Here is an 18861-nt window from a genome sequence, read left to right as displayed (position 1 = left end):
TGAACAGAGAACAGTTTTCTCTGTACATAGAATGTAGTTATCAATCTTCATGGGTGCATATTTTAACTGCTCAAAAACAACAAACTTGAAATGATAATTGTCTTTTCTTTAAGACTAATATTGTATATAAATAAAAATACTTTTTTTTATAAGTACCCTTTTTAAAATTGTTTAGTCAAAACATGTTTCGGCTGGCTATATGATGACTTGACACACTTGATGGCTACAAATGACTTGATGTGACTAAACAATTTTAAAACGTGTACTTAGATTACACTTATTATTTATATTATATATTTTATTTTATATTATATATTATTATACTATATTATTTTTATTTATATTGAAATAATAAACATGCAACACTTCAATTTCAATTCGTACACCTCTCTTCAAGGGAACTGGTGATGAGGGATGAACCTTGTAGACAAAACAAAACACTTCTTGACTCATTTTATAAATGTAGTAAACAATTTATCTAGCAATTTATCACACCAGGAATGTCTTTTAGACAATGACCCGGTTGTACAAAAGCCGGTTAAATTTTAACCGTGATTAACTTTAGGAGAACCAATCGGTGAAGGCGTTTTTGAAAAGACGGCATCTCTGATTGGTTCTCGTGGAATAAATTACGGTTAAAATTTAATCGGCTTTTGAGCAAACGGCACCAAGTCTTCAAGACTTTTTAAAATGTCTTGTAGACAAAACAAAACACTCATATTATTTTATAAATGTGAAAATCAATTTATCTATTCTTATCACACCAGACTTTTCAAATTTGACAACAATTACCTGCATAACCAATTTGAATAGCGAGTTTCGTCAACTTGGCTTGAAGTACAGATTTCTCCTTTTTATGGTCGTCGCCTCCTCCTCCACTTCCTCCTCCTCCTTCTCCACCGGATGCTCCGGTTTCAGCCGCTGCTTCAGCTGCAGCCGCTCCGTCAGTCGCCGAAATTGTCGCATGGTTTTCCGTGCTAGCAGCTGCCGCTTGAGCTCCTGCCCCTAATTTCAATTTCAATTTAAGTTTCAATTATACGTTGCAAACATTGTAAGTGCAACACAATTTACCAAATCTTCCATAAATTTAAATTTTGGTCTCAGAACTTTGATGTCAAAATTTCAAATTTGGTCTCAAAAACTTTGAACTCAATTTTAGTCTCAAGAACTTTGAGCTGAAAATCTCAATTTTGGCTTCAAAAAATTTAACTCAAAATTTTATTTTTGGAATCTTTGATCTTAAGATTTGTCTCAATTTCATCCAGTCATTACCTGGATAATGATTTTTTTAACTTCAGTTTCAATTATAAATTATAACTAGCCTACATTGCAACATTGTAAGGACATTACACAATAAACACAAGCTTTGGCTCATAAATCAAAATTTCATTGATTCATAAACTAGGAATGAATCAATAGATTGATATAAATTCTGAACCTGTGTGAGGTTTCACGGATTTGTTTTTCATCTTTTATACTCCAACAGCAATCTCTATTGTACATCGCGAACATTGTAGAGTTAGGTTAGGTTGCACCTAAAAACTTATTAGAGCTCCCATAAATTCAATTTGTTTCAACATTTTAAACAATGTTTCAATTATTAATTGTTCCAATTTTATCAAGTGACTAGATATGAATCAATAGATTAATATGAGTTCAATTTAGATTATACATTGCTAATCATGGCGAACATCACGAACTTAAGTAGTAAGTTAACTAATCAAAGCAACCATAGATCTAATTTGTTTCAATTCCATTGAGTTATCAACTATATATGAGCCATAGATTGATGAGAATCACCAGATCTAAGAATCAACTGAACCTAAACACTGGAGAATCGACAGGTACGTTTAATGAAAAAGTGTTTTGAAATTTTCTTCTCAATTCAGAATCACTTCTAATTCAGAAGTGTTTCAAAATCATTCATATAATTGACCATTTCCCAGTATTTTGTTAACATTTTCTCCAGCCTTTTCTGAGACTGTCTCCATCAAAGCTATTCCAATCCGTTTGAGAGACGGGTTAAGGCGTGAGGAGGTTAAAGGGCGACGAAGCAAGATGCATCGCCATACATAAAATGTTGGGAGCCACTGCTCTGATTAGATATTGAAAAGTTGATAAGACTAAACATTTTCAAATAAACTGGATCTGAGTATGGGAGTACTTGAACAATTTTACACTAAAAATATGAATTTATTCTCCCACTCAACTCATGATCAATCAGTAATATAGTTTGGGTATTTTGTTTTGTAGTAATACATTTTTGTATTACTGCATTTCATTACATACATTTGTATTTACAATACAAAAATGTTTTAATTTTTATTTTCTACTACCAAAATTCGATTCGAGTAGCATAGTTTGGTACTAGTTATTCACTAGCTTGATTTCATTATATTAAAAATATTGACCTTTTTTGAATAAGATCAAGATCGATATGAACAAATATGCACATAAAATGTACTCGTAAGTCCTAATATAACAACATGTCATACTCAACATATCTTCCTTTTAGCTAGTAGAAGAATTAATGTGTTCGAACTGAATAAGATGTAAGTCGTTCTATCCTAGAAAATAAAATTTTCTTAGTATAATTTTTGTGTAGGCAAAACAATAATTTTTAAGTATTTGACAAGGGATTTGACTTAACAATAGAGAATTTTATGAATTGGTTGTTTAGATAAATAAACTAATATAAATTGAGTGTATTGAATGAAATAGCATTTCAAAATTCAATTCAGTTTTATGTATTTTTAAATTGGGATATTAATGTATTAATTGATACTAAAAAATTAACCAATTAAACTCAAATCTGTTGTTAGAATTGTTTTTAGTTTTCATTCATTTCTAAACAACATTATTAATTTTTTTTAAAGAAAATGCAGGACTTATGATTAGACTTCACATCTACTAGTGCAGATAAAATGCTTGCATTCTCAAAGGTAAAAAGAATAAAATGAATACACTGAATATTTATGGAGATGAGGAATCTAGAGCTCAACTAGTTCAAATTTCACGTTCAATAGAATAAGTTTCCCTTTCATGAGATCAAATGTGAAGATAACTATAGGAAAGTCATATTCATTTGAAAAACGAACCTTCCATCTATTTCTTTTTTAGAAAAAATAATGAATACATGGATAGGGTATTGAAGAGAAATGTTCAATCTGGGGAATTATGTTTCCCCAAGATTTATTTTTTCACTTGAACCTTTAGTGATGCTCTAAAGACCTCATCATGTTGTGAAGATGAGTTGAGATGATACATCGATCAGACCATTTAAAAAACACTACATTCATAAACATCTATAGTAATAAAATTAATGAAAACACATCAAGTACAATAGCTTATGACATGTTAGCAATCGGCTAATTATAACACTTAGAAATAAAAAGAGATAGATTACTCGACATGATAAGGAAGCCATTGACTTACATCTATAAGTAATGCTTCAATAATTTCAGTAATCCATACAACAAATAGTAATAGGGTTTTCACATACAATATGTTTGAGAAAAAATACTGAGGGTGATACCCACATAAGCTCCAAGGCTTGTGCGTGGGTAATGAGTGAGAGAGGGATTCGACGGTGAGATGACGACTACGTTTTTAGGTAGACGGGACCGACGGGATATCGTCTCCTCCGAAAGACGAGGTGGTTGTATCTATGTGATTGTACTGTGATCAAAAACTTATCATATGAATATGAGTTGTTTTTGGAATATTGAGAGTGATATTTATCCAGTTAAATCCAATATAATAGACTCGTCTTTTACCAGAATTTAAATATTTGATTGTAATTTATTAATCAATAAAAAATAAAACCAGTTACATACGCATCGGTTTTTGGATGTTCTTAAAACTGAAAATGTTTATAACCAAATGTTTTTTGCCGTCCTCATGAAATCTACCAGATCAAACGGAACAGTTGAGCACATCATCTGTTTGACAAATTATGTTTAATCTAATAGAATTGATAAGGTTGGCAAAAAAACGTACGTTCGAAAATCGACGTGTGTGTAACTAGACTAACTTGTTAGATCTCCAATAAATCTGAATTGTTTCAATTCATCCATTGACTGAACCTGTATCAAAATGATTTAAACTTCTGTTATGCTATGAATGGGTACAAAATTGCATAATTATTCAAAGCATAGAAAATAGAAATGTTTCTATTATAATCATCCTCTAGACTATCCTTTTTTATTCAAAGTAACTTTAATTCATGTAACAAATAAGTTTGTGTATTACAATGAAATAAACCAAATAATAAAGAAACTCGAGGCTTAAAAATTCACTTTGCTCAGATTTAATTTTAAAACTAACAGTAATAGGTTTTTCATTTTTTATTATAGGGTCTAAACTTGTTCAAGTACATAGTCTGGAATTTAGATGATATTTATTGTTAAATGGAAGGGAATCTTCGAAGAAGGAAATTATCATTAATCTTATGAATGAATGATAATCTAATAATTATTCATTTGTAATTCTATGTATTGTACAAATCTAAAGTTGCGTACAGATTTACACACCGCGAACATTAGCAATTCACTTTTAATCAGCTGATGCCAAGCTTTTTATATCTGTATCTTACCGTTTCTGTAAAAATACAGATATAATCAGCTGATTAAAAGTGAATTGCTCATGTTCGCGGCGCGTATATCGGTACGCACTTTTGAGTAAAATGAATTCCGAATTTATTGGCAATGAGAGATAAAAAATATGCAAATAAGCATATTCATTTGAAAAAATATGAATTTCAATCTAAGAGTAAAATGAATTACGAATTTACTGGAAATGAGAGCTAAAAAATATACAGGGAAACCTTTCTAGGAATAATGTTGTTGAAAATGTTAAATGTTGAATAATTGGGAAACCTTGTCACATGAATTTAAAAATTGCGAAAATTAATAGATACATAACTTATAGGTCATGTGTGATTGGAAATAATGTAGGGAAACCTCTCCAGAGATTCAGTTGTTGATTTTTTTTGAATTGAAACAAATAATTGGAGTGTTTGTCACGAACGGTACAGATAGGACAGGCTAAGATAAGAAGAGCTACATACCAGAATATTTAAACAAGAGAGATGAAGATAAAGAACATTGAAGAAAGAAGAGTAAGAAGAAGAGCACAAATCAACCGAACGAAGAAAGTATCACTGAAGAAAGATTATTACAAAGTATATGATGATACATATGACAGTGAAGCATGGACATCAACTGTAGTAGATATATCTTGAAGTCTTTGAACGAAAAATCATCCGATGAATTTTTGGTCCAGTGCGGCTGGAAGAAACATTGAGGATAAGAAGTAACAGAGAGAAAAATAATCCTCCAAAACCATGATATAGTTCGCTTCAAGTCACGGAGAATCAGCTGTCTGGGACACGTCTGGAGCAGAACAGGAAATTGCTTGAGGGTGAAATTTTCAGCGTAAGAAGATGGAGACCCAGGAGAAGGTGGCTGCCGGATGTGGAGGGTGATCTGGATAGGATGGGGAATCGTGGATGAAGAAGGATGGCGAATGACCGGAACGGGTGGAGGCGTGTGAAGGAGGAAGCCAAGACCCACCCAGGGCTATAGTGCGATTCTGAGGTGTTTCGATTCTTACCACAGCCCAGTATTTACATTATAGAAACTTTTTTCCGATGTTTCCCTGAAGTTGAAAAAATAAAAAAGATACACAGGAAAAATATAAAAATTCAACTAGAATGTTTTGTCTAGTGGTCACATTTTCAATTAAACGTGCTGTCTACATGCCTTTTCATCTATCTATTCATCTATTTATCTATGAACCATTTCTACACATTCAAATAAGCAGAGCAGAGTCCTCCAGTTAACCGTAGATTTAAAATGGAAATGAAATGAACTAAAAATGAAAATAAATAATAAAAAACAAAAGTCACCTGTAGAACTGTTCTTCTTGCGCTGCTTTTTAGCTTCTGTGGAGATTGGAGATGGGGTCGCATGCAAAAGGAAACGCATTAGTAAAAACATACAGAAAACACACCTCCAAATTGTATTATGTGGAAATGAAATCAAGCCGGCACAGGGTAGTGCTAGATGTAATACAAAATAATAACAACTAGCCAAAAATAAATACATAGTATTTTCCATCGAGCCACTGAAATACAAATATAGAAAAAATGAAAAATAACTATTGAATTCTGGTGTGATCCATCGGTATTTGAAAAAAGCAGTGGCAACTACCGTTTATGAAAATGAAAAGTAACATCCGAAATAAAGCGGGAAAGTTGCTTCTATCGATTTAGGAGCAATTAATAACATCTGCATACAGATCGCGCTGTCTCATAAGCAAGTAACACTACTATTCCCACAATAACTCAGAGTTGTATAAAATATTTATAAGCAAATACATTTATATTGTTCACTACAAATGTAAAATATTTATATCATTCACCAAAAGTAGGAACAATGCCATTCCAACTTTTGTTTGGAAAAAAATCAACATTCTAAAAGCCATTTTCAAATATTTACAAACAAATGGCACATATTTATGAATAATCAAACTTGAGAATATCAATTGTATTCTCAATTTCAATAACTCAGTTTAAAAAGTTGACACATAAGTGTGAAGAAATGGAATAAAACGTGAATGATTTGAAATGTATGAGAATGATAAAATTGAATTTTTAATTAATTATTAGTTATTATGTAATTACTGAAGATGAATTAAAGATGGAGAAGATGATCGAAATATTATTATTTTATGTTACTAGGAAATTTAAAGATAGGCCAATTCCAGAAACTCATAATTACTATTTTTTGGCTGTTGAGATGGTTAAAAGGAATTATTGAAATTATAAAATATTGAATTAAATTTTCATGACAAATGAACAAGGTTAGAAGAAACAAGAAGTATACGTTTTTAATTGGATAAAATAAATCAATTACTTCAACATAAAAGTTTAAAACCAGTATAAAAAATTGATTAATTCATATTATAAAATGGTTATACAATCATAATATTAAAACGTCATTTTATTATCTCCATGATTGGTTATAAACTCACTTCTCAAATGAAAATTGTATTAAGATAACAGCCGTTATGATACTATCTGAATTCAAACAAACTTGAATCTTATCATCATTAAAATTCAATAAATTAGAATAATTTATATAACAGAAACTTCAATATTCTAATTCTTTATGTGTTATGGAATAATCATTGGGGTATGGATATTGATTCAGTTGAAGTTTGACCGAAATTGTAGTTCAATCTGATTCATAGTTGAATCAGAGCTTCAAATTATAATGATAATCATTTTTGTCATCTAACCTTCATACGTTCGTCTTTTGTTCATTATTTGGCTCGAGTAACATGTGCACTACATTAGAGCCAAATCGGATCCTGAAGCACGTCTTCTATTTATTGCATCACAATAATATTTATGTAATGTTGAAACTATAAGAATAAGGCCCAAACTATACGAGCGTCTCAAACGCGCTGAATTTTATTAGCACGTTAGCCAGATTCATTGTCTCTTATGGGGTAAACTATAGGAGCTAAATTAATTCGGCGCAAAAACCACTCGTATAGTTGGGGCCTAACGAAAATAAGGTTAACGAGAAAACCTTTCACTTTACAGATCAATGTCTAATGAAAACGATGGTCAATCATTTTAACGATAAGAAAATACAATAATTTTATTATTATTATTATATTTTATATTTATTTATATTTAATAAATAATTTTTGTTAGCTTGTGATGTGTACAAGATTATTGTAATCAAATGGATAAATTTTAACTATTTTTAAACTACTACTGTGAATATTAGTTAGATTTTTAAGCAATGGAAAGATGTTTCCATTAACTTTGATGATGAATTTCACAAGTTAAGTTTGTTAGGTTTTTGTGATGTTATATTAATACAATGGATGTAATTATTTGCTTGGACGAGGAAGGATGACGAGTATTGTATGAGTGAAGGTGTTCAATGATTATCTGATTGCATGGTTTTGAAGCACAGTTTTGAAACATGCATAAGGAAAAAAATTAAGCTGAACACTCATTAACACAGTTCTCAGAATGAAATACGAATACAGACAGAATAAGTATGCACAAATTCCACAGACAGTAATTGCTTCTGAACAAGGACAACAGACAACTTCAATCACAAATTAATTTGAAATTATAAAGCAATGATGGAAACGAATATACGTTGTTTCATCAGCAATTGATGGTTTTATCCTATTCAGGACATTATTCTAAATGAATTCTGACATGAAAACACATACAGGCAACACCGTCCAAGTAGATGAAATGTGTAAACATTAAACACTTAGAAAAACACATAGAAAATCACATCAATAACTCGGAAAAAAGATTGAATGTTGTTCAATCAAATAGTTCTGCATTCCCTTTGAACTGACAATCAAAACGTTTAAAAATAGGATTGAAAAAAGAAAATCAGATGAAAATTTGTTTGCATATGCTATTAGACTAATGTAATTGACATCTATTCTGTTAAATTAGAAAGAAATTCAGTACTGTTCATACATTTTCAAATGGGAGTTTTTCAAGTAAGTTCTTTCTAGTAAAGGGTATTAAACCCTTTGGTACTTCATTCGAGATCAACGTAGAAAATTTGGAACTTAGCTGCCTAATAATAATAAATTTCATTTTGGAAATATTATATTTATCAACAAACATAATTTTTTCCAAATATATTTATCAACTACAATAGTATTTTTTTGTAAATTGTTACAGTATTCGTCAACCAAGATAATACATGTCTCATTTAAGAATGAATATATGATTTTTCAAGCAATAGATTTTAAAATAATTTATATGCTGGAATTTAATGCCTAATCGTACCGTAGAATATGAATTGAGAAACAAAAATACATCAAAAAGTGACTAGAATCTGCGGTTTCATAAAAAATATTAATAATTTACAATAGCTCTAGACATTTCTTGAATTAGATGAGCAAGAATACAACAAACATTTCATAACATTTATTTAATGAAGGGAAATGCTGTTCATGACATTCTGAGTTGAACAAATATCGACAATAGAGAAATAGATTATTGGTTTTTCTCTTAAGGGATATCTGGAAATTTTTCATGATATGATGAATTGACCACATCAGTATGCATTAATACTAGAAAACCTTCTGAATATACTGCACGAAATGTTTATAAAAATTAGTACGACAAGACACATATGGAACTAGATGAACAAATTAGAAATGAAGAGCCATTTTAAAAGATTATTTTTGGGGTGACCAGTTAGAAATGATTTTACAGAGGCCTGAATTGATTATCCAATGTAATACTAGAAAACTAAGTAGCTGATGAGAACAAAAATATATTTCAAATTCTAATTCATGTAATTGAATTAGTATCTGAACTCTTCAATGCACAACATCAATAAATCAGCTCCAAGATGAGAAATATGTGTCGAAAATTAAAAATATATACCTAGTTGGTATCAGATTGTTTACATAACATTTCCATTTTGATTTATACGATGCACTTTTTTATTTTCTCAGCTGGCTAAGATTATATTTTGCTGGAAGCAAGTTGAGTGTTCAAGCCAGAATGACCTACTACTATCTACTTGTCGTAGCCTCTATTATTTTACATTAAAACTAGAAACATAATAATAGATTGAAATATTAAAATCAGAACATGTTTCAACAAATGCATAATACTGCAATCAAATAAGGTACACTCATTCCATATGTTTCAACTATTGTCTGTTGTTAAATGCCACTAACAGCTTTGTGCGGGCCTAAGTAAATAAGTCTAAAACATGCAGGGGTGATTGAACTTTATCATCGATTCAATACCATTAAGACAGTTTTAATAAGTTTGATTTTACAAAGCAGTGAACTGCTCAAGAGGATGATTTCAAACGACAGGGTAAAGGGATTGAAGTGAAATATTCATTTGAACAGAGTTTTACATTTGAAAATTTCTAAAACGTTCATAGAAATATATTGCACTCATCAAAATATACTTGTGTGATGCATCTATCAATTGAATTTGTGATGAGAGAATAGAGCTATCTCCAACAAACAAAATTCATCATTTATTTGAATAGAGATACAAATGATAAAGTTGATTTAGTTTTAAGGGTAAAAATGTTTAGAAACGAGAATTAATAATAAACATGCCAAAAGTTATCGAGTAAAATCGAGCAATCTCAAATTCTATAGGAAGGTTAAAATTCAACTAGGAATTCTGCTTGTTGAGTGGTATTCGAGGGTGATATTTTAACAGATCTCTTGGGAAAGAAAGGTCAAGTTAATAAGCAATCTTTAAAATTTGTGAGAGAGGAAAATCCATTGATTGTGGTTTGGGGTATGGGAGATATTACCTCGATATTTCAATTTCAAATATCTCAATAGGAAATATCAGTAGATTGTGGTATAAATTATAGGAAATATAACCTCGATATTTTATGAAGAAATAATAATTTATGTATGTGGTATGAAAACCACAGGTACCACAGTGCAGTGGTGTAAAGAAAAATAATTAAGTTTCTCTCTATGAAACTGCTGTCTTGATTGCAGTTCATATCAATTTCTCAATGATACGAAATAAAGAATACATAATGCATTATGTATTTATACAAATCTATGTATGCAGTTGTCCAATTCTGTCAATCCAATCTGATATGCAACATACCTTAATTCTTCTCATGAGAAATGGTGAAATTGTGAGTAGCTGATTGCATCAAATGCGGAACTCACCTTTCCTCTTCTGTTTTATTTCAGCTTCGTGCTCATCGACGGCTGCTCCCAGCAGTGTGAAGATGATTCCTGCCTGTGAATTGACTCCGACGGCCGTGACAAGCATCTTCCCGCTTCCTTCCATAACATGTGTACCTGTGAAACAACTCTAACATGTTAGTGCGTCATCACGTACAGACATAGATGGTTCAGTCATAAACAACTCTAAAGGTGCGTACAGACTTTCGCTCTGCTCCGCAATCGAACGTTACTCGGGCAGATCGATTGATGATCGACCGGGGAGCAAGAGTGGAACGCGAGAAGAGCTAACATCTCCCGTAACGCTCATGATTGGAGCGAGTGCGGAGCGTGCGCGGGGAGTGTTGGAGGCGCGTATACCTGTACGCACCTCAAGGCACTACTCATACTTACGCGACTCACGTCAATAAGAGACTGTGACTCCAGTCGATGAACGTTTTTTTTTTTTTTTTGAAAGACTAAAGACTGGAGTGCAGTCTCTTCGCGACACAGCATCTGTTTTCAAATCTGTTTCGGACTATAGTGAGGTCCACGTTATAATGGCAGTGGAGAAAGATAGGAGAAAAACGTTGCCAAGTCTCTCCATTTTGCCACTGAGTGTACACAGCTGTTACTCAATTCTTTCTTCCTAAGAAACGAAGAATCTTACCTCTTATTCAATTCTAAATGAGTATCTAACCTTGACACGGTCCACAGAAATTTTGTAAATCTTCAAGAGTATCCAACAGTCTCACATAAAAATACAGAGAGCCTGATTGAAAAATAAAAATAACAATCTGCAGGAAGTCAAAACTTATGCGAAATCTTGCACAAGAGTGATCTATATGCAAGAAAAACAATAAACAGAATACTACACTAAACATGACAAAGATGCTGATTATATTTTGTCACTATTCTAGCATCTATAGTGAGGTCCACATTATAATGGCAGTGTATGATTGACAATACTGTTGCTGTCATTTTCTAACATACAACAAAACAGATAGCACTATCTCTCGCTTTGCAATGTTGTCTAGTTGCCAGAATATTTAATATTTACTTTTGACAGTGATTGTACATAGTGTACAAAAGTGAACAAAAAATTCTCAGCCGCCATTTTTTTTCTTCATTCTATCAGAATACTTGAGTACACAAGTCGTATAATTGATTTAAAATATATTTTTGAAACAATGAAATGATTTTTAAACATTACCGCATGAGCAACACAAATTAAAATACCTGAAATGACATTTTAAAAGTTGATAACTAACCATCCTAGACTTCATCCATACTTCAGTTAGCCTACACGTATAGGTTAGACCTACTCATACCGGTATAAATAATATTGAAAAGTTATTTCAGAATTAATCCATTGAAATTACTTATTTTTAAATGGGATTTATATTTTCCTATTATTTTTAAAAGAAATTGGAATAGAATACCTACCAAATAACTTAATCTCTGTTGTTTTGAAATTCAGATTGTTGTATCACAGCTTTTTAAATTAGCCGCCATTAGCCGGAAAAACATCGGATGACCGATGTCTAGGTAAAACCATCGATAAGTGAAAACATCGAACAGTAAACATCGATGTTTGATGTTGAAACCTCGATGTTTTTAAACATCGATGTATCGATACCCATCCCTACCAAATATGTTAGCGCGTCATCACACGGGGGTTCGATAGCACCGGGGGTCAAGGGGCGTTGATTACTGCGAGTGCGCTCTGTTACCTGTAGTAATCTGTTTTGCAGGGCAGCCAGCATTAGTCTTATGGAGCGTAGTCTTCCTAGCGTAACCTGTTCAGGTGTACCAAAAGTCAATTGATTCTACGTGGTAAAGTTTGGCCGCTGTCAAATGTTTCTGAAGGCATACTCACATACAGAGCGCTGCCTGTGCTATTTCTCTAACACAATTATTTCACAGAATCCAGAGCCTGTGGAATAATTGTGTTAGAGAAAGAGCATAAACGAGAGCGTAGGACTTTTAGATAGAATCTATTGTTCTATTGAAATAGCATTGGCCATAAAGCTCCGTGCTGCAAACTAAGGTTTGCAGGGACGATAGCTGACTTTAGGGCGACATCACACAGTTATACAATTTGATTCATGTTAGATTTGATTAGTTTGGTTTTATCATAGTTTTGATTCATTTTAATAGGGATACTCAATAGTTTTTTTTAATTTACAGGAATATTGCCATTGATATTTGATCAGCTTTTACCAAAGATTTGCTCCCTTATTCTTGTGACTGAATCATCTATAGCAAACCAGTCACATGACATATTATGCGGAGATGCGTCAGAAAAATTGACTTATTTCAACAAGCATAATCATTGATTTAAAAAAAAAGGAAATTTCCTTCTACTATGATCTACCATTTTGTGTTTTCAATACAAGGGAAGATATTTATCATGAAATAATCAATATATTCACTTATAAATTTTTGAAATCTATGAATAAATTATTTGCCAATAAATCAACCAAACTGATAAGAAACTGTAACTGATAATCGTTAAGTTTGTCACCTATTTAAGCTCTTCAAGCTCTATTTCCTATAAAAAGTACAAAATTAACTATCTGCTATTCTTTTCAAGAAGCTTTTGTTCTTTATTCTTAACCTTTCACTAGTTTTTAAACTGTTCCTACTCTACTATAGTGATGAATAAAGCTTTTAACTATAATGATTGTAATAATCTCCCACAAAATATGAGATATTATATAACCAATGCATACACAAACTTCCTATCAGTTTGATTGTATTATAGGAAAATTTCACATGAAGTTCAATTCTATTATTCTGAGAATGCTGATTCAATAAAAGCTACGGATTCATCATTATTCAATTTCTAATAAATAGTATTTTGATATATTTTCGCATGTTTCAAAGAGCCAAGAAAAGTAAAATTTTAACTGCATTTCAAAACCCTTACCTGACAACACCATAGGGTCAAAACTTTCTCCTTTTTTGACATGATCAGATTCTCCAGTCAACGAGGATTCATCTATTTTCAAATCATTGCTTTGTATTAGAATACCGTCAGCTGGTAATAGATCACCGTACTTGATCTGAAACAAATAACAACATATTCATTAGTTATATCAATTTGGATAAGTTACAACCAGGGCTTCATTTTTGAAGGTACGCCGTACTGGTACCTCTGAAAGGGAGAGGGTAAAATTTGATTTGATATTTATTAAATACATCTTACATTGCCAGATCTGACAAAACCTATGGCAAACACTAATAATAACATACAAACAAAAATAACACTTCTAAATTAATTAAATACAATAATCATACATAATTAAAAACATTCGTAGAAATTCATACAAATGATGGGATGATGGTATTCATGAAATGAATTAAATGGGCAGAGTTTGGAGAGAAGTGGAAAATATGAAAGGTGCATGTGGGAGGATAAGGCGAGGTGAGGGGTAAGAATGTAGAATATAGAGGATTATGGATTTAAGGAACCCGGTTTTTCGGTGGGGTTCTACCACTCTAGCACCTTGGGTTATTGGGACGCTAGGACTGCTATTCTAGACCGGCAGCACCTCGGCCAAATTAGTTAGTTAAATGAGCTGGATAAAATAAAGAGGCTAAGGATTGAATAAAAAAAAAGATATAAATAAGAATGAGAATATTTAGCTGAATAATAATGAATGGAACGCAAAGAAATGAAATTTACATTAGAACATACCGACAATAGCTTAGCCACCATCAAATGGCTATTAGAACAGATTCTTCTTGAAGCAAGCCAATGAATTGGATTGGATTAGATGGTAGGTTGGATTAGAACATACACGACAATAGCTTAGCCACCATCAAATAGCTATTAGAACAGATTCTTCTTGAAGCAAGCCAATGAACTGGATTGGATTAGATGGTGGGGCAGGGAAGTTCCATACTCGGCAAGCGGATGTGAGGAAAAATGAGTTGAAAATAGCAGTTCGATGAAGTGGTATTTGGAGTGTGAGTTGATTAGACCAATTGGGTTGAATGTCAACGAGGAGTGTGAAGGAGTCTCGAAGATACCAGGACCATCATTTCTTACAATAAGCTTGTAAGTTAAGACCAGAAGGAAATGCCTTCTGCGCTCCATCAGCCCTAGCCACCCTACCTCTTTAAAGAATAGCATTTACATAATTTAATTACGATTTTCCCGGAAACACGGAAGTTTGGCTGAGGGGCGAGCCCCCCAGACCCCTTGGTTCCTCCTCTGTACCGAAACCTCCAATTTTACAAACTAAGCACTGGTTACAACAATATTATGAATACTATAGGCCCGCATTTTTAATTTGAGCTTGCTTCCTTCCGTCAAAAGAGACTTTCAGGCTCGATTCAATCACCCAGTTCTATTTGAATTATGTATTCATTCATTGTACAAAACACTATAATCATAATATAGTTATGACATTGGAGGAAAAACTAGGCTGAGCCTGTACTATTTCTCTCCAAACATTTTGAAAGAACGGATATGTTGTCCAAAGGTAAAGTTTATGAAATCACACACTGCTTCGTCACTTGATTTTCGGTCGAAAATGAAACTGAAATCTTTCTTGTAGTGAAGAGTTAAAGCCCTCCCAATACAACATTTGAAAACCTCAGATGAACCTGTTTACTAAATTTGAAAATTTGTTGATTCGATTTTTTTGATTAGATTAGTTTTTGAAAGAGATGGGAAAAGACAGAAAGATAAGCGGAAAACTGCTAATTTTGCCAGAAACACGCTGGGAAATTGGAGATTTTAAGCGTATCTTTGGATTTTTTTAAATCCGTTCTTAGTGTGCTTCTAGAAGCAGTGGCGGCTCCAGGGTAAAATGCTTAGTACAGCCCAAATATAATGTCATCAAAACTCACCATCTATGTTATTTCTTGTAGACCAAATTCAGTTTCCTGTTTTTGATGGCAGCAAACTTATCAATAATGTCCTCATGGAATGGTGTGGTGTCCATAAGCTCTTTTAGAAGTTCTTTCTCTATTGAAATGACTGCTAGATCATTTAGACGGTCTTGGTGTGGAATTCCGTAAATAGGTTTTTACTCTCTTCATGCAAGAGAATGATCGCTCCACTGAACAACTGGTTGATGGGATCGTCAAAATTAGTGAGAAAAGTTTATATGCCTCTTTGAAAACCTCTCTTGTGTCATTCTCAATAAATGTCTGTGTCAATTTTTCTAGGCTGATTTCTCTATAGTTTTCATCAGAATAGATGAACAGAAGTTCATTTTTCAGCCTGTTGGTATCGAAAAATGATCCATATGTATTTTTCAAATTATCCAGAGCTTGCTGAGGGAAATCCTGAGCAAACTTCTGGAAGTTGGATGCATCAGTCAGACAAAGAAAGTTGATTTTGTCAATGTCTTGGTATCGAGTATTGATTTCCATTGATATATGATCCATTATTTCAAAATATAGCAATTTCAACTTCTGTTTGTACTCTTCTTTTGAGCTCACAACTCTCTTCAGATTCACTTCTGATTTTTTTCAGCTAGCTCAAAGTAACATTCAAAGCTGGTTTCATTTATTTTTTCACTCATGATTTTCTTTGTTGAATCCACTTGTTTCGCACAAAAATTAATGTCCAAGTTCTTTTTCTGTAACACTTTGAATAAAATATCACAGACATGGAAAATGTCATTGAAAAAGTGTGACAGGAATGTGAAAATGGAAGAATTGGAGTCTTTCAATAGCCTCCTTGCCTGCTGAATAGCTAAAATGTCACATGTTGGGTCATCTATAATGTTTTGGAAGATTTCTTTGAACCCATCCCAGTTTTCGACAACAACTTTTAACACTTTGCCATGTGATGTCCATCTTGTGTCAATACCCGATGGTATGCGTTTCATGATGACTGAGTCAGCAATGTACGTTCTTTTAGCTGACATATGAAAAAATGATGGCACAGAACATATTGTGGAAAAAAATACTCTACATTCTTTGACGCAGCTGATACTCTGTTTTAAAACTAGATTCAACCTATGTGCAAGGCAGTGTATAAAAATTGCATGAGGTGCAGATTCCTTAACTTTCGCCTGAAGTCCACGTAAATGTCCAGACATAACACTTGCACCATCATAGCATTGTGCTATTAGTTTTTGTGGGTATGAAAACTTCCTTATTGTAGAGTCCAGTAGTGTAAATAAAGCATTAGCTGTTCTGTCTGAACTAACATAAAAAATCCTAAAAATCTCTCAGTCACTTTACCTTTTTTTGATACAAATCTCAGTATAACGGAACACTGCGATGTTTGTGTGATGTCTGTGGTGTCATCCACTTGAACAGAAAAAAATCACACTTCATGATTTCATTTTCAACAGTATCTCGTAGATGATCAGAAATAATGGATAACAGTTCATTTTGGATGGTCTTTGAATCACCACTGAATACATTTTTTATTTTCTCATAATGTTGTCTTGTTTCAAATGGACTTGTTTGGAGTGATAAATTTAAAAGTTCTTTGAAATTGCCTTTATTTATGGACTCACTTGATTCGTCGTGGCCTCGAAATGCTAGTTCCTGTTTTGATAGAAAAAGAACAACATCAATCGGTAACTTCATCACTATCCTGTTCAGTCTAACATTTTCATTGAATCTAGAAATGAATAGACGATAATTTTCATTCAATGCATTCGAAATTGTGTTCATATTTTTTCTAAGATTTTTCAAACCAATAGCATTCTTGATATGTTCTGTAGAACCTTCATGCTTCTGGAATGATTGCTTAGCACTTGTTAAATTATCGAAGCCCGAAAATTCCATGTTCCTTGCTTCACTCCAACAAGCAGACAGTCCCAACAAAAAAGTTTATTTAGGTATGAGCTCCCACATAACCACGAGTTACACTTATACCAAATTAATTGAAAATTTCTTCGGTGAGAACCACTTTCATCAGCCGATTTTTGTGCCACAAGAATTGGTTGTGGTCTTTTGGAGGCTAACAAATCTTTCTTGTCCTCTTCTTTCCACTTGCAGAAAGGAGTTTCTATCAGTGATAGCACTAAGTCATGTTTAGGTTCCATGATTACGTTGATCATTAAAGCATATTTACTACTAACTCACTTTAAATCACAATAATTATTTACCGTATCACTTCCAAACCGTAAAAGAATTCACGCGCGTTTTCAAAACAATCGTAACATAACCTCAACTAAGAAGTGAAGCGTGGACGCAAGCATGGAGTGGGGACTGTAGAAGCAGAGAAAAAATAGAGTACCGTATGTGTGTTGGGGAGCTCGCTAGTTGTAACCACTCTACTAGCTCAACACATGCTTAGACCCAGGGCAGCCAAGATCCCCTCTTCAAGAATCGGGCAGTACCTTGCCTGTGACTCATCATTTCTAGTCGCACTGAAGCTACGTAGCGTGAAAGCCGTTGTCATGGCAACCGAGCAGTAGGTGCTGCCTGCAAGTCGATTTTGGAATTGAGCTGTACCTGGCATATTATACTATGCGTAGTCAACTTTCAAAATAACTCAACACTGCAAGCATTTATATTGATGCTAATAAACAATTTTTTTATCAAATATTGGTTCTACACTATATTCACACTCAATTAACAGATAAAATCCATCTTGGAATCGAAAATAACAGCTCATATTTTCCTATTCAACAGATACCTTAATGAAGCAATTTTATTACTATTTTCTAAGTATTTTTTACTATTTTTTATTTCAATTTTCTAATTTGGTACGCCCGGCTGTACCTGGAGTCCCAAAAGAGCCGCCCCTGTCTAGAAGGCCAACTGAACAAACCTGCCAAAATTTGAACGTATTTGATCCAGTAGATTTTTATTTCTGTTGATTGTGAATGAGTGAGTGAGTGAATGAATCAGTGCCATTTCGCTTTTATACAATATATAGATAGATTAATGAAAACATTTTCACGAATGCCCGGTTCCTAGAGTTTTACTGTATTGATTTCTATAGGTTTAATGGTATATTCGATTTAATAAGTGGTCTTGAAACCAGGCATATATAACTCAAAAATGTCAAAAAATGAAAAAATAGGTTAATGTGTCTTCAACGTGTACAATTCTCAAAATGTCCTCTAGTGACATAATCAAGTAACAATAAGATTCATCCTGAACTGTGTTAAGTGTCTTCTACCACTCAAGCTACAACTATTAATATATCGG

General features: G+C 32.9%; 1 protein-coding gene across 15 annotated transcripts in view; it reads right to left on the bottom strand.

Annotated features, from left to right (window-relative positions):
* LOC111043351 (plasma membrane calcium-transporting ATPase 2) overlaps positions 1 to 18861 on the bottom strand; it is a 406771-nt gene that overhangs the window by 87602 nt on the left and 300308 nt on the right. For 14 of the 15 annotated variants that reach the window (XR_005573144.1, XM_039442413.1, XM_039442410.1 and 11 more), the window contains 4 exons: positions 13655 to 13790; positions 10726 to 10860; positions 5909 to 5944; positions 793 to 1005 (listed from right to left, as the gene is read on the bottom strand). Coding sequence is in view for 14 of the 15 variants with exons in the window: in XM_039442413.1 (XP_039298347.1) it covers positions 793 to 1005; positions 5909 to 5944; positions 10726 to 10860; positions 13655 to 13790 (520 nt within the window). In the remaining variant the exon portion in view is untranslated. The remainder of the gene's footprint in view (positions 1 to 792; positions 1006 to 5908; positions 5945 to 10725; positions 10861 to 13654; positions 13791 to 18861) is intronic. The other variant, XM_039442421.1, reaches the window with a different exon arrangement.

Source organism: Nilaparvata lugens, chromosome X (genome assembly GCF_014356525.2).
Source record: "Nilaparvata lugens isolate BPH chromosome X, ASM1435652v1, whole genome shotgun sequence".
NCBI lineage: Eukaryota > Metazoa > Arthropoda > Insecta > Hemiptera > Delphacidae > Nilaparvata > Nilaparvata lugens.
The sequence above is the reverse complement of the archived record's forward strand: the minus strand, read 5'-3'. Positions and strand labels throughout refer to the sequence as shown.